The sequence below is a fragment of the Dasypus novemcinctus genome, chromosome 28 (assembly GCF_030445035.2).
Source record: "Dasypus novemcinctus isolate mDasNov1 chromosome 28, mDasNov1.1.hap2, whole genome shotgun sequence".
Classification (NCBI taxonomy): Eukaryota; Metazoa; Chordata; class Mammalia; order Cingulata; family Dasypodidae; genus Dasypus; species Dasypus novemcinctus.
In genome coordinates, this window is record NC_080700.1 from 23,640,407 (window position 1) to 23,665,694 (window position 25,288).

The window sequence follows — 25,288 nt, forward strand, 5'->3', positions numbered from 1 at the left end:
TTCAGGAAGCCCTGTAGGAAGGTAATTATCAGGACTAGAGGGATAGTCCCTGCTGTTGCTTAGAAGTAAACTCTGAGAGCTAAATTAAGGTACTTAGAGGTAAACTCTCGGGTTGTGCAGAGCTTAGCTGTTTGACTCCCGTGGATTCTAGAGCAGAACACTAAACACTTCTATTTATTCACAGAACAGGTACAGAATGGGGCAGCAGGAACACAGCTTTCTCAATCATCCCCTCCAGCTCCTGCTAATCAATGGAAGTCACACAGCTAACAACCTCATGCTATGGTTTTAAAATATAAGTTTTAATGTTATTTCATCGCAGTGGCCTTGCACTGAAATGTGTTTATTACGGAGTTTCAGTTTTACCTGTTTGTTTTTTTTTTTAAAAAGAAGACCACAGCAGGAAAGCTGCCATTGTTGAGAAAGGAGGACATAAAATTCAAGCAATGAATTAAAGAGGCAAATGAAGGAACTCTTTTCCTTTATTAGAAATAGAAGAAACAGATTGTGCTCATCTTGCTTGGGGCCAACAGCCGCACTGCATGGAATTCCGCCAGCGTCAGTCACCAAGCTCACTTAGGAGCTTCGCTCTGTGAAAAGAGTAAGCCAGATGGGCTATTTACTTTCAACAAGGTAATTCTGGAGGAAATTGTTATAAGTTAAAAGAAACTTTTTAGCTTCATCTGCTATTTTAGCCTCAAAACCAATTCAGGAGGTGGCCATGGGAGAGGGGGGTAGTTTCCATTAGGGAAGAAATAAGAGTCAAGGTAAAGGGAATTGGAAAAATGAAAGAAAGCACAACACAAAATCTTGGACCGCAGTATTGTGTAAGTGCATAAGCTCTGAGGTCAGACAACTTAGGCTCACATCCTTACTCCATCAATTAGGCACTGTAACGCTGAACAAGTTATGGAACTTCTCGGAGCCTCAGTCTTCCTCCTAGACAAAATGAGATAATAACTGTTTCTCAAGAGGCTTGTGAAGATTAAATGGCATCATGCATGTATAGCACTTAAAAAAGACGTAAGAACTTAATAAACATCGGGCATTAGGGCATTATTTTTATCCATTTTATTTTCTATTTGCAAAATCTATACAGAATTCATTATATATATTTTATATCTATATAAATATATATAAACAATTCTTAAGAAACAATTTAAGAGCTAAATGTTATATTAATCTACTGGTCATATTTGATGGAATTTAGAAGTTTGCAAACAAAAATTCTTTCATTTTGCTATCCCAGAGAAAGGATAAAGTAATACAAATAACTTTAATCTTGGATCAAGAATTTCAAAGAGATTTTCTACCTAAAAAATAGATGTATTTAAGAAAAAGCTGTAGAATGAATATAGGAAAGGTCATTAAATTCTGAGTTAAGCTCCTGATAGATATAAATGAAGCTCCTTAACAAATAGGCAGAGTTTTCCTCATCAGCTTGGAAATAATGACCATTTGGCCAAAAAAAATCAAGATAGTTCCTTATATGCATATACTGTGGAAAAGGCATCTAGCAGTCTCACTTTTAGGATACGTAACATATATAAATTATCTATGGCACAAAAACTAGAAGTTATGGGATTGCTAGGTATCCAAGTTAACCACCTACTTTTCTTTTTATACTTAAATGCTATTCAATAATAACTGATGATTCTAAGATAATCATAGATATTTTCTGAAAAGAGAAATAAGTAGTTACATTTAGTCTGCTGGATTTACCATGGTGGGAAGAAAAGATACCATTTTTAGACTAAGCCTAAGATACAAATGATTGCCTGATTATCCTTGGATTGATTTTGAGAAATTCACAAATATTCTATTTCATTGTAATGTTAAAGAAACAGAATCACTATTTTTCACATTACATTTCTTTTTTGAAGGGAAAATAAAGCACATGAAATCATCAATTTAATTTTCAGAATTTACTTATGGGCTCAGATAAGACAAACCCAAAAGCAAAGAGCATATTTTAAAACGTTTATGGGAAGTGGACTTGGCCCAGTGGTTAGGGCGTCTGTCTACCATATGGGAGGTCCATGGTTCAAACCCCGGGCCTCCTTGACCCGTGTGGAGCTGGCCCATGCGCAGTGCTGATGCGCGCAAGGAGTGCCCTGCCACGCAGGGGTGTCCCCACGTAGAGGAGCCCCACACACAAGGAGTGCGTCGCATAAGGAGAGCCGCCCAACGCTAAAGAAAATTCAGCCTACCCAGGAATGGCGCCGCACACACGGAGAGCTGACACAGCAAGATGACGCAACAAAAAGAAACACAGATTCCCGTGCCGCTGACAACAACAGAAGCGGACAAAGAAGAACATGCAGCAAATAGACACAGAGAACAGACAACTGGGGTGGGGGAAAGGGGAGAGAAATTAACAAAATAAATAAATACTTAAAAAAAAAAAAAAAGTTTAGAAAGTCCAAGAAGAAAAATTGTTACTATATTTAATGTTTTTCACTCCTGGATCCTCAATCCAACCTTGCCCCCAAGAAAACAATAAATGCTGATAGTAAGAATATTTGAAAACAAGTATGAGAAACAATGTACAACTCTATTTTAGAAGTGTACAGATTTTATGCTCCAATTAGAGCCAGCAAATAAACTGAGAGGAGACTGCTGGAAAGTTAGTACAAGGAGAAATCATATTTTTATTGTAATTATAATTTATGAAGTTAATATGAGATACTATTTCCAAGTACTACAGAAAAGCAAATAATAGAGCAAGACAAATTAACAATTTTTAAAAAATTATAAATGGGCAGAAAAGTAGATCCCCTTAAAAATGTCCAAAGAGGATTTTTTGTGACACTGATTCTATACAGAAAAGAAACATGAAATAGACTCATCTTTTTCTTCTACATTCAGAATTTGCTCCCACTTTGAAAGTATCTATTATTTCACTAACCCCTTTGCTAGTCAGTTTTATCTGTTGTTCCAACTAGATTGTCATCAGTCTGTCTGCTCTGATACAAACACCAGGAAAAGCTAAAAAGAGTACCATCTTGTTGGGAGAGCAGTCTTCCCCAGGCTTCTCACATTAACTATTAGGTATGCTAAGACTGCAAGCACCTGACTGCTTTTTTTTTCAACCTGGGCCATTTCTCAGGGTTGTTTTTACAGTTGCTAACCTTGAGATGATAAGACAACCTCTTCCCCTGGACAAACAGCAGGCTTGCTTACTTTTTGTTAGAAAAGCAGTAATTGCCCAAGCTCAGAGTTCCAGAATTGTAGCGCAAACACACCGCATATATAACATACATATGGGCCGTGGGACTCAAGGGCAAGGGCAACTGACACCAACATGCTGATGTTTGTGCTGTCTGTTGTACCACGGTAATACAATCTTTCGTCTCTGCTTCAGGAGTCTCATGGCTTCTCAGCATCTCAGACACAGTCACAGGCTAAATGATTAGCTTGTAAGTAGGGTGAAATCAAAGCCCAGACCTGACCGTTTTGGCAAAGGAAGGGATGTTGACAGGAACATAGCTTTCAGGAGGAAAAAGAAAAAAGGCCCGCAGGTCAGGTTCGGGATATGCAAAGACTCCCTGGGATCTGGAGTGAATGTTCTTACTCAAGTGGCGGGCAGTGGAGGGGCAGGGGGGATGAGGGTCCCCATTGGCATGCCTGCTAACAATCACAAGGAGAAAGGTGTGGTGGAAGCCAGCCATGCAAAGGCACCTTGGATGTTGCTGACTTACTCTTCCCCAGGAGGGGGAGGAGGAAGGGATGTTATCACGACAGTAGAAAGGCAAGGTGGGTGCGGGTGCTGCGCCAAGGAGTCCCCCAAGCTGAAAAAATGGTGTCAACAGTGATGACCTTGCAGCCTGATGTTGGTCTTTGGGTGGACCATAAATATCGCAGTTCATGTTGTTGGGCCTCAAGTAGTCAGCCACTTGAAACCAAAAGTAAATACGCCTTGCTTAGATCCTAACATGGAGCCCCTCTCTCTCTACACTACCTGGTCCTTTCTCTTCCCCTAGACTCTGTCTCAACTGCCTTAAGGAAAAAAATTATTAGGGGTGAGTCCAAGGTCTCCTTATCCCCAAGGACAGAAGGCCATACACATCCGGCCTGGTATAATGGGAAAGGAATCTAATTTGTATGGCTCTATTGGATACAGGTGCCCAAGCTATCATCCTACTTGGTCTCGTAGAGAACAGGGGCACCCAAACTCAACTGATGGGGTTTGGTGCCTCTGAGTGAGGAGGAGAAGCTAAAGTGACTTGTGGAAGGGGCCTTTTGGGCTTGTTCAATGTGCTGCTACTGCTGTGATTTCTATATCTGACTGAAAAATAAGATTTGATGTGTTACATGTTGGCACTTCCCAGTGCCTTAAGTGTCAGAATAAGATTACCCTGCTGGGGAAGTGCTACCTGTAGAGAGACCATTTCCCAGTACAACAGTGTTACCTTCTCGATGAAAACACAAAGTATACACTTTTTGAAAAACAGCAGCTATTCACCTGCTACAAAGCTCTTGTGGAAAATGAATGCCTAGGATCCACATTTTTGGGTGAGTCAACTCAGACTCGATGACTTATGAGATGGGAATGGCCCAAAACACCTTCCTGGCCAAATGGAAATGGCATACTCAAGGGTAAAACTGGCCTGGCCCTTAACATAAACTGTTTCACATGAAAAGAATAACAACACTTCTTTGCACCAAACTTTATTCCCTTCTCTGTCACCTGAAACAAACATGCTGGTTCAAAAGGGCTCCTGATACACAGAGCTTCCCTTCAATAACTGTGTATGCTTCACTGACGATGTCCTCTGGGCAGCATAGCCACGTAGCTCCAGTGACAACACTGGAAGACCAAGTGTGGTCAGGGCCAATTTGAAAAATGGTATGAACTGAAAGCTGCCACACTTGTTTTAGATAATAATACCAAGGATGGTGGCCTAGGCATCTGTCTGGTCTGCCACTTGGAAGACTATAGACTAACAGATTAAAACCAGCCCTCTTTAGGGCTGTAGCCAAAGAAAGAAAATATGGCTGCTGATCAGACAGTCTGGGTCACTCCTGTAGATGCCCATGGTGAGGGCCCATTCTCTGATAAGACCAACTGAAAACAAACTGTTGATCAAGCTTGCAGTGACCAGATCACTGCCATCACCACCAGGACCCATCATCATACCAGACATGGCAGCATACCCATAACAGACAGGGCATGAAGTGATGTATGTTACTGATGCAGAAGCTACCACTGTATGCCAGACTTGTGACTCCTGCTAAAAGCTGGCCCATTTGCCTTGGGATGAAGGAGACCACACTTTCCTTGCCCACTCTTAGCAAACTGACTATCAGATCTCTGCCCCTGCTTTGGGCTACACCTGATGCTTCACCACTGTTGACACTTTTTCAGATTACTATGGCACTGTTCCAGTCCAATCAGCTAACTTTGGCCATACCAGGATGCCATGAAACTACACTGTCATGTTTTCACTTTCCAGACCATCTTTAATCTGACAATGGTATGTCTTTTGTCACAAAGACCATCAAACAATGGGCTAATAGTCAAAATGCTGGATGGACATTTTATGACCATCTTCAAGTTGCTGCCATTAAGAGATAAAATGGACTTAAAAAGATTTCTGGCTCTGCTTCACTTACCACTTCCTGCCCCACACACCACCTCCAAAGAGGGTTCACCTCCTTTGGCTAGTTCCCGGATAATCATGAAGACAAAAAGGGTACAGGGTTCCATAGACCTATTTTGAAAAGTGGAGATTCTGCCCTGATGATTCCTGGACTTAATACATGTTTATTTCCCCTAACAGGAACCCCAGGCCAGGATGATTGGTATGCCCTCAAGGTGGCATCCCAACCAAAAGGAGGTGCAGAAGATTCAAACCTCATTTTGACTCAACCACCTGAATATGTTTGTTGGAATGACTTTGTCCTAGATCATGAAGATAATGGCCATTTGGACAAGTATACTGCTCACCAAATCTTTCCACTGTGGTCCATGCAGGTCAAAATGGTGGGGATAATGAGTGTCAGTAAATTTTGTAAAGATGTTCTTATCCAATTTGCACCTGATCCCTCCAGACAAAGGTCTGGATATGAGTAGGAGATAACTGGAGAAAAGGTAAAGTTGCATCTACTGTGATGGGAACATCAATTTCATGGCCTTAGAGGGAAGGCAACAACCTTGTAAGTGGGGAGGGAGGCTCTTAAAATCTAGGAGGTAGGAGGGCATATGATTAATGCTCTCCTAATTCCTTCTATCTAGCACCTCTGCCTGGCCAAACAATCATTGGATCCACTTGAGTCAAGCAGAAGCTGTGGCTGGTAGTCTGACCTACTGCTCAGTCTGTCATCCCATGGGCTATAAAAACAGAAAAAGTTATGTGGACATGTCTCATTCTGAACTATTCTGCCATGACTGATTCCATTACAGCAGCTCCCAAACATGGACTGCCCCTTCACACCTGTACAAACTCACAGACTGACACAACCTCGGTTCATTCTGACTTATACAAATTCATATACTTCTGTGTCCCAAGTGCCAAAGATAATATACCATGTATGGTATTCAAGGCTGAAACTAATCAGTGACACTGTCTATGGGGTTTAAAATACCAATGTAATGGTGATTCAGATAAAGTATTACAACAAATTCTGAATTAGAGTCACCTGTGCTCTTTCATACGCTAAATTCCTATGTGAGGGAAAGAGCATCTCTCCATCGGAGATGCTTTCTGGACCCTATACTGCCCCATTTTTATTGACAAGGACAGTAGAGATAAGCAAGTCATTCTGAACTTCCTTGTGTGGGTCATATTAGATAACTGACTTGACTTAGCTTGTCTGAATTCAGCCCTACTGGGCTCACCCTGGGATTTGTTCGTATTATGCTGATCAGGGACCATGGTGAAAAAGGGAAAGGCCATGGATAAAGTCAATACTGAAGGTCTGCATCATCCTGCTTCTTGGGATCCTAGTGATAGCAGATCTAATTAAATGCTATATGAGACAAGCTGAATAGATTTGGTTCCAGCCTCTGTCATTCCGATTAATCAAGAGTGGCGATGGAGTTAAACTCATATGAAAATTTCCTAGAAGCCAGGATAGTGCGTGACAATGCTATGGCTTGCTGGAAGACACAGTTTTCCATGGGCCTTTTGTACTTCTTATATATCTTGCTGAGTATACCAAGACTCCAAAGCCCTGACTGCTCTTCTACCGGGCCATTTCTCAAGGTTGTTTATGCATCTGATAACCTTGAGAAATGAGGTAACATCTCTAGACAGAGCAGGTTTATATCCTGCTTGCTGTACAAGTGGTGAATTCCACTATCTCAGTGCTTCTCATGCACAGGACAAACCCACTGCAGCACGGCATCCATCTGAGCCATGTCAAATGGCCTCTGAAGATCTGGAAGCAAAGAAAGCTGGTACAAATATGATGATGCTCATGCTACTTGCTATGCCATGAGGAATAAAGTCCTCTGCCTATAACAGGTCTTGAGTCTTTTGCCAGCATCCATAGTACAGTAACAGTCTAAAGTATTAGCTTTTAATAGGATAAAAATAAAATCCCAGACCTAACACATCTCTCTCTGGCTTGAACCACCGACACCTGAAAGTCCAGTTCAGACAACCAATCCAATATTTATTGTTGAACTAGAAAGTTGCATAGCTATGAAGTCAAAGCCACTCATACCTGATTGTCTGTGCAACCACAATCTTTATCCCAGGGTCACAAGTTCTAACGTAAGATGTTAACAGGGGAAGCTATGTGTGTGGATGTGTGTGTGTGTGTGAAGGGGGCTTAACATGGGAATTCCCTATATTTTCAGAGTAATTTTTCTGTAAATTGAAAACTTCTGTAAAAATCAAGTTTATTATTAAAAAAAAAAAAGCCATAATGTAAAAACCAGGATCAGGGAAGCAGATGTGGCTCAAGTAATAGGGCCTCTGCCTACCATATGGGAGTACCTGGGTTCAATCCCTGCGTCCTCCTGGTAAAGAAGAAGAGAAATCATGCCTGCACGCTGAGCCAATGCCTGCATGGCAAGTTGAGTGCCTGCGCAGTGAGCCAGTGCTCACAAAAGTGAGTCAAGCAGCAAGATGATGACAAGACAAAAGAGAGACAAAGGGGAGAGTCAAGGTGAAGTTCAGCAGAGACCAGGAACTAAGGTGGCGAAATTGACGGGGAACCTCTCTCCACATCAGAGTTCCCCAGGATCAAATCCTGGTGAATCCTAGAGGAAAAAGATGAGAAGAGACAACAAAAAGAGAAAGAGATATAGAAGAACACAGAGTGAATGGACACAGACAGCAAAAACAGCAAGGCAGGGGGAGGGGAAGAAAAAAAGAAAAAAGAACAGGATCACTTCCCTATCTTCTAAAACATAAGCCAGTTTGGGGACATCCCCATAAAAGTGGGCTCTTCACCTCAGTTCCAGAGTACCTATTATTACCCCCACTCCTCCCATGATGTCGAACCTCTACAAAGGAGCACTATTACCACCACTTCACCACAGTATAGTGTAAAGGAGAAATATCAACTATAGCAGGTATTATGATAGTGGTGGTTTAGGATCATGGTCATAGGTGGGGAAGGAAGAGAATAGGGAGTCCTACTAGCAGTAGACAATATCTCTTTTTTAATTTTCCCCAAACCCTCAAGAACAAAAGGTATAGACAGTGAAAGATATTAATAATTTGATGTTACATACTGAGCTTCATTGCTTTTTTTAAATGAAAAATACTAATTCCTGTTAGGAAACTTTGAAAATACACCTTTCAAAGATATAGAATGAGAAGAATGCTTAATATGAAAAATGTATATTATAATAAAATATAATAACAGTGATCGAGAATTTTTTTTTTTAAAAAGAGCAATCAAACAAATAACAGCACTCTCGTGGAGACAAAAGAATGGAGAGAACACCATTATTTATAAAAGTAGGTCTTTGTCAAAGGGAAGGGAAGACAGGAATAAGTATACCAGATTCAGGGACTAAAAGAATTGAGAAGTATTTTCATTTTATTTTCCACTGTCAAAAATCCTACAAAAGCAAAGTAGTTAGAATCTAAAATTCACCTTCAGAAATTAAATAAAAAGACTGAAAAGATGTATCTTTCAACTATTACATAGTCACTGTTAAGAGGTCAGTCAAAAAAGAACTTAAGAAGAGAAAGAGGATGAAACACAATTTAGAAGCAGAATTATACAAGCCAAATATTAAACTACATCAGCATTATGTCCAGCTTTCTAGTAGATATCAAATGTGAATGAGTAAATATTCTAGATTTATTGCTTTATGAAGTACATGCTTAAAACAAACTGTGTTAAAATTCTGGAAAATTCACGTTGCTTCATAAAGTAATTTCATATTCACTTGTCTCCATAATTCATTAAAAATAAAAATAAATGGTGTTTCAGAACTACCACAGACCTGAAGTTGATGGATGACCATTTCTCCTCCCCTATATGAGCAATGAGGAAAAGGAAGATATGTTTATTCATAATGCTTTGTATCCTCATGGATAAGTTATGCTGCTAGCATATCCTGACAAGTCTGTGTTGCCTGTTATTTAATTATATGGAGGCAGAATAAATGTTTGATGCAAAGACACTGCTAGCTGTGTGCTTGCCACTTTAAAACAGATAAAAATATTTCCAACTAATACTTCTCAAAGAAAAACTTTAAAATTCAAGCCTATGTTTTAAATAAAATGAAAGAAAATCTTCAAAACCAATCTGAAAAAAAGAATCAGACTTTAGTGCTTTGTATTAGAAATGGGGTTCTGTGTGTAGGGTTTTGCTTTTCAGGGAATGCAGACTCAAGGCGGAAAACTGCATGGATGGCAGCAGAATCGGTCAAACACTGACAGCCTGAAACCAAATATCCTCTTCCCATAAAAAAATAAAGTTCAGAATAATTAAAATGCCTTCCTACCCAAATTAAATTGCCTTGAAGTTTTCTGCACAGGCTTTTGGCATTATAGACACTTCTTGACTTTGTCCTGTCATGTTTCCTCAATCAATCGTGCAGTGGCTTAGAATTAAATTGAAATGACTGGATCAAGGAAAATCAAATTTTTTAACATTAAGTTTCAGTAATGTGATTATGAAGCTTTTAGTGATATTGTAATTACTCTGAAGCTTTGAGCATATGTTTCTACTGAAAGTATTCCGTGGAGAAAAACAGTATTAGGGAAATAAGTAAATACAGACCATGACAAAGCAAAAATACATTTGTTATAAAGTTAAAAGCTAAAGGTGGAAATGAAAGAAAGCCCTATGTGATCTGTACTTTAGAATATCCTGCCTGAAGTGACCACTTGAAAATACCATATCGCTCCTGATTTAAAATGATTTAATACTTTCCTCAAAGGGCAATCATTAGAGAAGCAACAAAGAGAAACAAAAGGAAGGAAAGCAAAAAAAATAAAAAATTTAAAAAAAAACGCATCATCCTTGTGCTGGCTCCAATTTTTACACAGGAAAATAGGATAGACTGAAATCTTTCTCCTAAAATTAATAACTCATTTCTCAGAATACAAAAAATTTACAATAAACTTACTATTACCCAAATCAAGTCATATAGTCACTTTGCTACTTACTAGTTCTTTCACCCATTTCAAACCTTACTGGGATTATGCTGGACTTGGTGGCCACAAAGACAAATGAGATGAGGTTCCCATTTACTAGGCAAATATGAATAAAATAGGGAAAACCAGAAGATTGCCTTTTCCTATCTTGGTATTTCACCTTCAGCAACAGGGAAAGGGATTGAAGAAGACAAACAGGAGACAAAGGCTATGGTTTCCTCTCCTTTCATTCAGATTTTTATTCATTCAACAATAATGTACTGTGTAGAAGCACTACCTCTTTCTTCAAGAATGAGGAAGGTAAGCAAATACACAAAATTAAAAAGGGAATGAGATGAGGGCTTTGAAAGCTGTATTCAGCACAGTGATGAGGCACTTCTATGGGACAGTAAAGAGAAGGCTGAAAAGGGAAATGGTAACTGACTCCTGGAACGGAGCCCACTCGGGTGGGATGGCATCATCCATCTAGACGGACAGTGTTGGGTACTGTCTAGTGTTTACTGATGTTTAGCAGCTCATGATCATTCTAGAAAGGACATTCTGACTTTTCTTGTGGCCCACTGACAGGGACACCTTCAGCTCTGAGGCTAGTATCCTACACCAGTCTGGACAAAGAGAGAATCACGTTCTCCAGGTCATAATAAATGGACAAAATGCTCACTTCTGAATCAGTCACTAGTAATGAACTAAACTTCTACAACTTTTTTTTAAGAGGAGGAGAAACTTTTTTTTCAGCTAGGATTGCTGGGCTGACAGATACACTGTCACCATTAGGAGAAAATTTTCCAGAAATGAGGAAAACAGAAGAAATCAGAGCATAAAGGAAGTAAGACTATCTGAGTCCCTGGACCAAGTGATACTTAAACTCATACCTACCCTTGGACTGAAGTTACTTGAAGAAAAAGATTCACTTGTGTTGTTGTTGTTCTGGTCAGGTTAATATGGATCTTCAACATTTGCCACACTCAAAAAAGTCATGACCAATATATCCAGAGGAGAAAATACCATATGCAAAAACACTGAAATGTAGGAATTAGGTAAATTTGAGCTACTTCAAGTAGTTGGGTGGGGAGTCACAGTTACATCTGCTGGGAGTCAGGAAACCATCTTATTTCTCAGACATAAATTTTGAGATTAGATACTCAGTTAAAAATGTGGTATGTTGGATTTCCAATGATGTTAAGGAGAGGAGGATGTCATTCTCCCAAATGATACTTCCATGATATCATTTTCTGTACAAAAATAAGTCCTGCAAATATTTGGCAGTTTTTACAGTGTCTTAATTTACAAATCAAATTATAGACTGATAAAATCATAAGACCCAAAAGTATTAATTCCTAGACTAAAAAGCAAAATATATGAAAAAAAGCAACACTATATGAAGCCTAGTTTAAGCAAAACAGAAAATTTTGATTTTGCTGCTCAATTCTAAAACCAAATTATATAGTTATAGCCACATATGGAGATCAGTATATTGAAAGTTTAGCAGGAAAATGGTCTGTCAAAAAATAATAAGTGAAACAGATAAACCTTCTGCGGGATTTGCTTATTCTGATTATATCAAAGCATAGTAGACTAAATGTCCTAATAGCGTTAAGATACTTACTAGGAAAGCAGTGCAATGGACTCAGAGTGTTTAATTTGGCTGTCAATTTTATTTTGTTTTTATTTGAATTTACTCCTCACTTTCAGCCACAAGTACCACCACTGCCTACTGTCTGGAGGACGCCAGATTCATGAAGTGATGTTAACTGGCCACGGCAAGCATTAGAGTTGACATCCCCTGCCTGGATGGTTCTTAGAATTCAACACAAGATGTCTACTTGTTATGGGTACCCTGCTCTCTTTTTATTTGAACAGACCAGATTATCAGTCATAATTTCTCTGTTAATAAAAAGTAAATGAGTGAGATTGAACACATTGCTGTAAAAATTATCTTTCTAAAAGTAAATGGGATTGTGAGTCAAGACCAAGTGGCTCCTTCTTACTCATGGAACAAACCTGAACTCTCCAGCATGGCATGGCAAGTAGCCCCTGGGCCAGCCCCAGACTCTTTCCACCCCAATCTCTCACCATTTTCTCCTCCAAGCTCCTTATGCTCTATCTCTGTCAACTACTCATCCTTCCCTAACACCCCCTGTAGCAGTTTGATATGGTTATGAATTTCAAAAATAGATATTGGATTATGTTTGTAATCTGGTCTGTACCTAGGCATGATTAAATTATGATTAGGGCTTTGATTGGGCCATGTCATTAGGGTGGGAACTCACAGATAAAAGGCATGGCAAAGGACAGAGTCGAGGGTTTTTGATGTTGGGGTTTTGATGTTGGAGTTTGATCCTGAAGTCTTAAGCTGGAGCCCCAGGAAGTAAGCTCACAGAGGAAAGAGAAGCAGGCCCCGGGAAGAGAGGACCTGAGCCAAGAGAAGAACACAGAGGAATAGAGAAGGCTCCTTAAACACAGCAAAAACCCCAGGGAGAGAGACAGAGCCGTTCACCTGATAGTCTCCAGCTGACTTTGTGGAGCTAGGCAAAGTCTAGAGAGGCTCATAGTCTACAGCTGACCTTGTGGAGAAAACAGAAGAGTTCAGCCCAGAGGAACCCAGGAAGCCTGAACCCTGGCAGACATTGGCAGCCATCTTGCTCTGACATATGCAAAGAGACTTTGGTGAGGGAAGTAACTTATGCTTTATGGCCTGGTAACTGTAAGCTCCTACCCCAAATAAATACCCTTTATAAACACCAACCAATTTCTGGTATTTTGCATCAGCAGCCCTTTGGCTGACTAATACAACCCCTATGCTCACAAGACACCTTGCCTTTGTTCCTGCCAGTTCCTCCACTGGAATGAACTTTCCTTACTTGGGTGCTAGGGAGACCACCTGGCCCCTAAGATCCAGCTGAAATACTGCTTCTGCGGTTCCCCCTGCTTTACAATACTTTACTCAGAGCTGTTATTGTTGCTTTGTAATTATTTTGCCTAGGTACACTGTATCCTCACAAAATTGTGACTTCTACATTTAGGAGTGCAGCTTGGTGCCTGTCATAGGTCTGTTAGTTTAGGGTCTCAAGAAATGTTTGTTGAATTTAACATTTATTTTCTTAGATATTTTTATCCAATAAAAAAAGAACTTTTTTTTTTTACAAATAAAATTCTGCCGTCTATTTTCAAAAGCTAGCCCCTATTTTCTTTAGCGTTTCGCCCAACTGTGCTAACAATGTATAATGAAATGTTTCCTAACTGTTGCAGCTAACAATGCCTCATGGAATCAAATTCTATACCAACGTCTTTAAAAATCTGAAGCAAATTAAGCTACATGATTCTGTTCTTTTGTCCTTCTCAACTTTACTCGAATTTATTTAAAAATTCTGACTGTGTGATTTTCCAGCAAGCCAGATTAGTTATTATCTACAAAGGGCAGAACAATGTTAAACTATTCAGGAGCATTAGGTGCCTAACATTCATAGTGAAGTCTCAAATCGGAAAGCAAAATGTACATAAAATGGTTATTTGCGTCTGCTTTGCCTGATCATCTGTTGTTATGGGAAGTCATATTTCCTGTCAAAAACATAACAAAGCTTCCCCTTCTCTACAGGATACAAATTAGCAACCTGGTACATCAAATCACCCAGCTGTAATTCACTATTTCAGTCCAGGAGTATATCCACATGTTCTTTTGCCACCTGGGAAAACTACCTTCAAAAGTGAGTTATGTCCTTGTGGCAAGTTTGTCAACTAGTACACACACACACACACACACACACTACTCCTCCTAGACTTCTCATGCGCATCCTTACTGCATTACCTTAAAATGACCTCTGAAGAGGTAGAAATCAAATAGCATCACTGCCAATTCAACGTATTATATGGCGTTCTTTCTCCATAATAAGGTGTGTAATACCCAGGCTTTCAGCTGGAGAAAGCCTGAATGGTAACAATGTCAACTGAATAATGCCCCCCTACCCCCACTTAGAGATGTCCAAGTCCTAATTCCCAGACCTGTGAATGTCACCTTAAATGACCAAAGGGCCTTGGCAGATGAGATTCAGTTAAGGATTCTGAGGTGGGGGAGATTATCTGGTATCATCCGATGGTCCCTAAATATAATGACAAGGGTTATAAGAGGGAGGCTGGGGGAAGTCTGGCAACAGTAAAGGAGGAGGCAGCGGGGCCACGGAAGCAGAGACTGGAATGGTGCAGGCAGGTGCCAAGGAATGCCTCAGCCTCTAGAGGTAGAAGAGAGTTTTTCCTTCTAGAGGGAACTACTCCTGCTAAAACCCTGACTGTAGTCCTTTCAGACTTACTTTATATTTCTGACTTCCAGAACTGTATGAAAAAAAATGTGTGTTGTTTTAAAATGACAGTTAGAGGATAAGCTAGGGACTGTATAACACAGTGATTTTTGGTGATTTTGGGGGTCGGTAGTTAATAACATAAATAATATAAATGCAAGAATGTTCTACTACAAGGTGTTAAGAATATGGTGATGCATGGGGAAAAATACAACTAATATAACTTACAGACTATAGTTAACGGTAATACTGTAATATTTTTGTATTGCTAGCAAAGGCAAAGAAGGTACTATATTAATGCTAAAGGTAAAAAGATAATATGAAGTTCAGTTTTATGAGCTATGAATATGATTAAGCATTTTTTTCTTCATTTTCTTCATTAACAGAGAGAGCTTGGTCATATTATTTAACCAATCTGTGCTCATCTATGTATCTTTCTGAACACTGGAGGAACAACTGAGTTTATTTTTAGGATTAGGTGAGATAAATGTACCTGGACAGAATTTCTTGAGTGATGCATCCATAATTTAAGTTGACTTTGGTCTGTTATTTTTTGAAGTTGAAATAGTTTACTTATTGAACAAAATGAATTTGTGGTGTTTTTTTTTTTTATAGCAGCAACAGAAAACTACATAGTCACTGAGCCAACAGGGATGTACAACCTCAATAGTACATCATACTCTTGAAAAAGCTCATGAAATTATGGCACCAAAGTTTTTTTTCCTGAAATACTACTTCAAGGACTGGAACATGAAACGATTTGAAGTAATCTGCTCCTATCAGAAATTTACCTAACATAATTTGTCACAAATGTATAATCAGTGCTATACTTGTTACATATGGTGGGGCATTTGTCTTATGCTTACGACTGGGTTTATAACATTTACTGATTTTCTGTATTTTCAAAAGTAATAGATGCTTAATGATGAAAGAAAAACAGAGAAAATCACTGCAGGAAAAAACCTCACAAACCAAATGTAATCATTTTGGGGTATACCTCTTAAATTTTTTATATATACAAAAGGAACATATTGCTATGTGGCTTTCAATTAAGGAAACTAAACTCTTACATTAATGCTTTAAAATTTTTTCCCTCAAATATTAAATATGCCACATATATTCATCAGAGTTTTAGGTCATTAATATTAACCACCCCGTTTTTTTATCATTGCTTGAAGACAAAAAAAAAATCATCTTACTCCAGAAACCTGAAACTCAAGTAACACCATCACCAATCCTTTCTATGACTAACTTTACGTTCATAACTTGTACTTTATTCTGCCTAAAATGGTTAAATTTACCATAAAATGATAAAGCCAGAGAGATTTTTAATAAATTTACATGCAAAGAATTATGACAACTACTTTAAATATGGAAGTTCCTTAGAAGTTAGACCCCAAATGAAAATTGTTCCAGCCCTGCCTCACCAACACCACCACCACAAAAATAGAGGGTCATAAAACTTACTGCAGAGCTGCAATGCACAGTAGTTGTCTGGGTTTCAAGGTGCACATACAGACCTAGGATGAAATGCTAATGCCATACACTTAGAGTAAGATTCAAGTTGATGGGGAAAAAATTACAAATTTAGAAATTCAACATGCAGTGAGATGCTGCAGATGTCATACATATATACAAAAAAAGGAGAAAAAGAAAAGGAAAAAAAAAAACTCTCCTAAAAGAGCAACAGTACTTCCCTTACTAGTGGGGCATTGCACCAATTCTTAAATGAAGAACGGAAAGCAAATATCAGACCTATACATTATGTATTACTTTCTGTTTGTATCATATAATTATGTTTAAATTGAAAATGCAAGCAATTTTCATTCAATTCTATAAATTCAGGTGGCATCATTTAAAAACATATTTAGATATTTTCATACATTTGCCTGCCTTTCTGAATGCAGGCTGACTTCTGCAGTCTAGATATGTTTGAGGTCAGCAGCCCAGATAAGCATTACCTTTTACAGAATGCTGTCTCAAATGGGCTTAAATCTACCCTCACTTCCCAGGAACTCATCAGGAAGCTGGCAATTACTCTGAGGCTGTTCAACACTACAGGGAGCATGAATTATTACTCTTAAATCTTCACTTCCTCAGGTAGTAAATCTGTTACTCCATCCTCTACTCAGACCACAGTTCGTCACGGGCAACATCTCTGGCTCAAGAGGGAAAAAAGTTGCAATCAGGATGAGAGTTCCTCTGGAAGTAAAATAAAGAGCTGGGGGTTCCCAATATTTATTTGGATTTTAGACCACGCTGTAGTAGGGTGTGTCTCAAGGAGGAGCTGTGGAGACAGTGTCTATTTAGTCATGCCATTTTTATCTAACCCTCACATTGACAATCAACAGTCCTGTGGAAACTCCAGTGGGAAGAGCTCACGCCCTGACAAGAGATGCTCCTGTGAGCAAAAAACTGAATGTTAAAATTTCAGGATCTGAGAAAATGAGAGAATGTGGAGGAAAAAAAAGAAAAATGAGGGTAGAGATAGAAGAGTGGAGGTAAATGCTAAAATCAAATGTTCATCTCGGAAATGCATGTATTACAAACTTCCAGTCCTATTCCTCTACTTCATTAATACAGAGAAAGTTTTGGGTATCTACTTCCTACCTGGAAAGTAGATCTACTTCTGGAAAATGATCTACTCTGCAGATACAATAAGCTTTAACGATCACTTGGACTAGAGTGGACTTACTAATATTCTACTATAAAACTACTGTGACAAGTAATAGAAGAAATTTTAGCACCGAGGTGGAGAAAGTGGCTACAGTAGTTGCTGAGGGCAGGGAGAGGGTAGAAGAGATGTGATGTGGGGGCATTTTGGGGATTTTGAGTTGTCCTTAATGATACTGCAGGGTTTCAGATGCTGGACTTTATATATTCTGCCATAACCCACTGGATATACTGGAGAGAGTGCGAACTACAGGGTAAACTATTATCTGTGTAGAGCAGCAGTGCCCCAAAATGTGTTCACGGAGTACATGAAGAGGGAGGTTGTTGGTGTGGGAGGAGCGGGATGGGGGGCTGGGGAGTATACAGGAATCTCTTATATTTTTTAGTGTAACATTTTTTGTGTGATGTATACAGCTTCAAAAAATATAATTTACAAAAATGATGTGGTGGGGGGTGGGGAGTGGGTTATATGGGAAGCTCATTTTTTTATGTTTTTTTAATGTAACATTCCTTGTGATCTATTAACATTATTTAATTTAGTAAAAAAATTTTTAAACAGTCTTCCTCTTAGGTCCTCTTATTTATGTACTGAAACTCTCAAAACATTTAATAATAGAAAAACTGTTACAGTAACCAATTGAATGAATAAATAATTAAACTGTCTCAATTGGAACACCAATATAAATTCCCTAGTGACTATTTACTTACCCTAATTTGCTGAGGTTAGAATGGGGGAACTGGATTGAAGAAATCATCAAGAACCCATTAGCACCCTTTTAAAAAAGATGCATTTGTTCAAGGATGGTCTCAATACTTGACAAACCATGTAAATTATGCAGATATCTAAGAGGAGAAAACTCTACTATTTTGGGTGATGATAAGCCCAAGCTATAACAACACTGCTCTTTCCAGATGGAAAAGAAACCATAAATAGAACTCGTAAGCAGCATGTACCTCATATCAAAAGAGATGCAGATACTACTGAAACAGATTAAAGCTTTAATAAAAAGAAAAAAACACAAAACTAATACCTGTCAATGACAGATATTTATATATTCTATAAAAGATTTTTTTCAGTAATATGTTCATCACTACCCTGAGAAAAGTCCTTATCCCACAACCTCCCTGTCACTCTCAGAGGAAGATCATCTCATGTATGAGATTGAACAGAAGCCATCAATAGCTACCTGGACTTCTTGGCACTCTACTTACAATTTTCCATTACTGCCAAGGTCACCTTTTAGAAAATGCAATCTGTTCACAATTCACCCACCATCAGATGAAAATGCACACTTTTTGGCTTTGCTTGCATACCATGTTCTCTGCAGTCTGGTCCCAGCCTATTTCTCCAGCCTCTGCCTTTCCCCAAACATTCCATTCCTTCCTTTCACATTCATGCCTCTGCACATTCCTCTTCCTCAGTCTGGAATGCCAACTGCACCAAGTTAATTTCTACTTTCCACTCAGGGCAAATGGCTCCACTGGGAAACCCAGTCGGATCTACCAAGCTCTGTCAGGAGGCCTCTTCAGTGTGTCCTTGGCTATCCTATATCATGGCACTTATCATTCAGGTGCAGATTTTTATTTTTCTAGAACCCTTCTAGACTATGAGCACATGCCTAACAAATAGTAGTTGTCAAAATCTTGGCCGACTCTAAAGGAAGAACTAATATGTTACATCAGGGGTTCTGAACCTTTTTTTGTTCCATGGACCCCTGTGCCAGTCAGGTGAAAACCATGGATCCCTTCTCAGAATGTAGCAACAGACATGTTTCTGACACTCAGCATTGGAGGTCAGAGTAAAAAAAGAAAATAAGTTGATTTTTTTCAATTCAAGCTCATGGACCCCCCGCGTCAAGAGTGTGAAATGGGTGAGAAGTGGTAAGCAGGTGTAGATAGATCTTAAGGAAAATTTCACAGAAGGCTGGTTCCATCTGCAATGGCTCTTTAAAGGATGAATAGTGTTCCCTAATGGACAACAGGGAGGAAGGGCATTCAAAACTGGGACAATCACATGAGCAAAAGCAGAGAGATATGAAAAATCATGGTGTGATGGCATGTATGTTAATAAATATACATATTTGTCTAATTTACACTGCTTCTGTTGGCGAAAGGATGGAATCCTTACCCAAACTAGGTCTTATCAACCCAACAAGATCAGCCTGGGGAGAAACGGTCTATTTCTCTATGACCTTTTCCTACAAGCTGCACGCACGCGTGCACACACACACACACCAGCCACATATAACCACCCCTGAATAGCATCACCTAATACTGTGCCTTATAAAGAAATGATAGTGAAACCATTATTGTGAGCAGAAATACCTATTAATCTAAGGAAGAAAGTTTTCTACTTAATGAAAAACAGATATATGAATTAACTCAGTCAAATTTCTGGGTAATTAGGAAGCACATGGCACTAGGGGAAATAGTCACGTGTCTGCAATTCCTTTTAAACAAGCTTCTCTCCTGTAGGATGGAGTAAATGAGCCAGAGCAGTGAGCTGCAACATAAATCAGCCAGCTGTCACATAAGTCTCTTTCTTTAATATTACAAAACTTAGAGAGAAACCATTCAGATTACTAGAAAGAACTCATTAAATGCAAATTAAAACAGAAATACTGAATACGCACTGGGCCACAATTAAAGGCTGAAGAAACACCAGGTAAGAAACAATTTTCATTGATCAAAGAACTAAAAGGTAACAGAATAAAGGATTCAGCATTGAAACTGCTTTCATATATTCATGAAGTATTTTCAAGTGAGGAGAACTTCTTTTTTTGCATTTTTTCAAAGAAGCTTTGGAGGTAGAAATGGATTTGCATATCTCAATGCAAAGTACTTTCATTTTATCATTTTCAAGCAATGAAGCTAAGGTTTCAAAAAAAATCAAACTTTAGAAAATCCTTAGGTACAGGGCAAAAATGGAAAAAGGTATAAAATCATTGTTTTAGAGCCTTTGGACCCAAAGGCTTATTATATATAATTACATGAAATTTTCTATGCAAAAATTTAGTAGGATCTCTTTTGTGATGCAATTGTACTTCATCATCAACAGAAGGTTTTAAAGCCTGCCACAGGTACTTAAACTAAGGATTGCTTTTCATCTAAAATTATTGAAATGGTACAGCAAGTAGCAGTACTCAGTATATTCAACTAGAAACAAATTCTGGAACTTAAAATTCATCACATACAAGCTTTAAAAGAAATATGTAGATGTATGGACAAATAGTTAAGTTAAACTGTACGCTCATGAGGGTTGGGCATTTTTTCTATTTTATTCACTCGTCTATCCTCAGCCTTAGAGCGGTACTGGCCACATGGTAGGTGGTCAATTGTAAGATCTCTTTTCATGAAAATAAAGATTACAAAATGAACTTTTTCCTTTTGGAAACTCATTTAGAAAATTAAAATTAAAATACACTGTTCTCATCTCTCAGGAAGGCAAAAATAAAAATATTTGATGGCAGGCACTCAGTCAGGGAAATAGGCAGTATTATAAAGACTGTTAGGCTGGGAAGGGCAAGGTCACCAAGGACAGTTGTACAACTTGTGCACTGCTCAAAGGCACTAAACCAGGATGGTAAGGGGGAGAGTGAAATCCTGTAGGGGCTGTCTCTGCTGGTGTTGGCTGAGTCAGTCCTGCAAAAGTGATGTCTCTGCAATTTTTCAGCCCTGGGGACAAGGGCAACTCATTGCTATCTTGTTGTGTTAGAGGAAATTTTAAGTAGGTGTGCAAAATGAGGCAACTCCTTTTAAAATAATTTGGAAATACCTATCAAATTTCAAAATCTACGAATTTTGACTAGCAAATACACCCAGAATTCTTATGTACACTTTTACATATGCAAGTAGAAAGATACAGATACAAAAATGCTCATTCCAGCATTCCTGATGATAGCAATTGTAAGCTTACTGAATGCTCATTTATCAGGGAGTATTTGCATAATTATTGCACCTCCATAAAATAAAAGATTATGGAGGTATTCTGTGGGGTAGATCTGTACATGCAGCTATGAAAGTTCCCTAAGAGATATTAAGTCAATCAATGTACAGAAGAGATTATATTCTAACCCTTTTTAAAATCTACTAAAAAGCTTTCAAAGTAACACTGAATTTGAATTTCAATACATGGTTATATAAGTCCATATATTTAATACCTGATTTTACTCAAATCCTTAAATCCAGTTCTTCAGGACATGATGTACCATAAATATCACTATTAAAATTCAATTTTAAACACAAAGAGGTTTAAAACCCACATTTAAAAACATATAATGATCTAGCTAATTTTTTAAAAAAGGATAAAGATATTTTAATAGTGGTACCAAACATGACATTTTTCTAAATTGTATTTTCTTAAGCTTTTCTAACCTGCTTTATATTATCCTGAAGTCCTTTTTCACACTTTTCACAAAGTCATAACTTTCTATCAACTTCAATTAAATTATGTATCTGTAATTGACTGGGTCAGGGAATTTAATATATCCATCATAATCCAAATGACAATTCAAGTACCTTTGAAACAGTCTCAGTACCTCTTGGTACTGAGGTACTGCTGTGTTTTGAGAAGTAAAAAAAAAGGTAATTTTATTGGTAGTGAGGTAAGAGTCAATCCTGTCTTTTTGATTTTCCTTATAAAGGAAGGCAGGATTTATATAATTAAAGGGGCAAGTTCTGAGTAGCATACCTCTCTTTAATAAGAAAATAATCTCACGTGTACATTTATGTATCTTTTGACCTCCAGCTTATCACTGGACAAACACCAAAATGACTATCACAGTTTAAAAGTTTAGTCACAAAAACATGCAGCCCATCACTCTAGCACTTCACTTAACTGCTTCCACTAACTTTCGCTTGTCTTTAGCACTCTTCAACACTCCCAAGTCTGGCACTTAAGAATTATACTAAAATGCATTAACCAACAGAATTGTATAATGCAACTTGTTGCATGCAATACTTTATTGCACATTGTCTATTCATGCATGCAAGGAAATTTCAGCTTACGATTTTTCCTTTTTAATTGAAGGTACTTTCCTTGGGGGGGGAATGAATTTAATTATTTATACTGTAATACACACTTATTTGCAATATGTAAAATAATACAATAGCTGGGATATGAAAAAGAACATCTTTTAAAATCCAACTTGTATTCTCAATATCACTCATTACCAGTGTTGGTAACTGCTTAATCATCAAATTCAAAGACAATACTTCTTCCTTCCTGTGCACCTAAATCCCAAATAAACACTAAACAAAACCGCCTTGATCTATTTCATCCTAATAAAGTTATTTGTATAATTATATATTAAATAAAAATTTAGAGTGAGGATTTTTAGATCCTAAGTTCGTCTTTGTATCATTTCAAAATAAGTTTTTCTCTTAAAATTAGCCATACACTAGATTAAGTGAATGAAAATAAAATAAACATAATTATTTTAAGAATAAAGTGTATATTATTTTTTTCTGTAAAATACTGACAGCATGAATTTTGAAAGTCTCTTCTGCTTCCTTCTGATTCAGTTCAGATTTGTGTTTCCAGGTGAACCTCGTGTAACTGCCACCTAAGATTCATAAAAATTTATCAACACTTTCAATTTATAATTTTCAAAAGTCATTCACCAAAAGACACACCATGCTAGAAAGGTAAGAAAGGATGGACAACATCCTTAGGTTTTATCATTACTGCAGAGACAATATCAAGTTAACTAGAGTGATTCATCCAGTGATGAGTAAATGTTTTACATTTTAAATTTAATTTTATAAATAATCCAGAGTTAATGAGTGTTTATCAGTGCATACAAACTTACATATTTTGTAAATCCACCTCTCACGTTTCTGGACAGACCACATCTGAATTCAGATGCACTTGATACAATTAAAGGTGTTTTGTAAGTGACAAGTTCACCAAGCCTTCAATATACAACACGGAGCAAGACTATGAACCCCCCAAATAGCAATGTTTTCTAATCATATTGCGCATTTCCACTAATTTTCAGGGATAACTCCTCATAAAACTCCCTGCCTAACAACCCTGGGAGACAGGACTTTTGCTCATCTTCAAGACCATAACGTTTATCAACCTCTCTACTATCCCCTTCCAAAGGGTCATTCCCAAAACTGCACCGAGGTCACTCGGTGTTCAGAAATACCCTAGTGAACTCATTATGCAAAAGGCAAGCCGGTTATCTCTGCAATTCCACACTGTTCATGATTCTTTCGTCTAGACCTCCGACGTGTGATTTGAAAGGGAAAACCCGAGAGGGCAGTAAGTTTAAATTCGCCGGGAGGGATTTCTTTGGCTCCGGCACATCAGGAGCCGCGTGCCCCTATCGGAGAGTTTTAATGTTCCGCTAAGTCTCCGCTACAGAGGGCGGGTTCCGGTCTGTCGGGGCCGAAAGGCGGTGGGCGGAGGTGGGGGAGGGACGGCGGTGTGAGCGGGGAGCGACAGGTGCCCCCGAGTGGCCGCACACGTGCCGCCGTCAGGCCGCGGGCGCGGGGAGGGCGCCCGCCAGGCCCTGCAGGTGGCGGCCCCGACGAGGCTCTCCTCAGCCGGGGCCCCGCTAAGCCCCGCACGGGGCGAGGGGACTTGACGCACACACATTATGCTCCTGGAACCCACACGGCGCCCCGCACCGGCGCGGGAAGGACGTCGGGGCGGCGCGGTCACTTTCACCCTGTCAGGACAAGTGAGCCTGAGCGGGCTCCCGGGAACGCCCTGGGCGCGAGCGCGGCGCCACGCCGCTCCGTACCTGTCAGGCGCCCACATACCTAGCATGGTCACTGGGCAGGCGGCGGCTGCTCGGCAGGCAGGGGACCTAGTGCGCGCGGGCGCCCGCCGCCTCCCCCCCGGCGGCTCTCGGGGCTTAAATGGCTCCGGGCCTCCCCGCCCCTGCGCCCGGCGCGGTCGCACTGCGCAGGCGCGGAGGGCGCGCGGCCCGAGGCCTGCCGGGAGTCGTAGTTTGACGCGTCGCGGCTCCTGCAGCCCGCCTCCGCTTTCGGCCTTTTCCGGCTTCCAGGCCCAGGAAGCGTACGTCACGGCAAGGGGAGGCCATTGGGCCGCAGTGTTGACGCGTCGCTTAGCAACCGCGAGGCTTGCCTTTGGAAGCTTGTTGCAGCTCTAGCCACGGTCCTGCCCTCTTCCAGCCCCTCCCCTCCCCCAAACTCCCTTCACCTAGGAGCTGCCAAACATCTGGATCACCTGGGCACTACGAGGGGTTGAATTTCTAACATTGTTGCGCCTTGACATTTTTTCCCGACCTTCTTCTCACACCTGTAAACCCCACTGATTCTTAATACACTTTTTATGAGAACAAGACATTTTCTAGGAAGATGGTGGCAGAAAAAGAGACCCTGAGCTTAAACAAATGCCCAGACAAGATGCAGAAGAGGACCACGCTGCTGGCACAACAGCCGCTCCCGGTGCACCAGCCGCACTCGCTGGTTTCTGAGGGCTTCACAGTCAAAGCCATGATGAAAAACTCAGTCGTAAGTGATCTCCCTGAATTGAATGCACTAGCTCCGATTCAGGGTAACACGAGATTATTTATATAAACTGGCCATGTGATGGATTCCGGGTGGCCTTTGCCAACAATGGCACTTACTCTGCCGGTGGCATACAGGGCCCAGCAGTGGCGGTCAGACTAGGTTGGTTAGAAAGAATCTTGGAAAAGAGATGTACTGTGCCCATTTATAAGCAGCTTTCTAATAATTGACAGCTTCTAGTAATCCAGAATTACTCTTAAGCTAATT

At 39.5% G+C, this 25,288-nt stretch overlaps 2 protein-coding genes and 1 long non-coding RNA gene across 7 annotated transcripts in view; 1 reads left to right on the top strand and 2 right to left on the bottom strand.

Moving 5' to 3' along the window:
- Positions 1-24,452, bottom strand: part of PRKN (parkin RBR E3 ubiquitin protein ligase) — a 1,534,725-nt gene extending 1,510,273 nt beyond the window's left edge. For 3 of the 4 annotated variants that reach the window (XM_058289661.2, XM_058289664.2, XM_058289660.1), the window contains exon 1: positions 24,308-24,452. In XM_058289661.2, coding sequence (XP_058145644.1) covers positions 24,308-24,314 — 7 coding nt within the window. In that variant the 5' untranslated portion in view covers positions 24,315-24,452. The remainder of the gene's footprint in view (positions 1-24,307) is intronic. The other variant, XM_071212524.1, reaches the window with a different exon arrangement.
- Positions 465-23,101, bottom strand: LOC105746845 (uncharacterized). Of its 2 annotated transcripts, none has more exons than XR_011647708.1 (3): positions 23,018-23,101; positions 876-939; positions 465-590 (listed from the first exon to the last, which is right to left on the bottom strand). It is a non-coding gene; the product is annotated as an uncharacterized lncRNA (long non-coding RNA). The 2 variants fall into 2 exon arrangements; XR_009183912.1 differs by having other exon boundaries at positions 868-939.
- Positions 24,453-24,653: 201 nt separating the features above from the next.
- The window catches only part of PACRG (parkin coregulated), a 593,567-nt gene continuing 592,932 nt past the window's right edge, over positions 24,654-25,288 (top strand). The window contains exon 1 of the mRNA XM_004466005.2: positions 24,654-25,024. Within this exon, the coding sequence (XP_004466062.1) occupies positions 24,869-25,024 (156 nt within the window). The 5' untranslated portion in view covers positions 24,654-24,868. The remainder of the gene's footprint in view (positions 25,025-25,288) is intronic.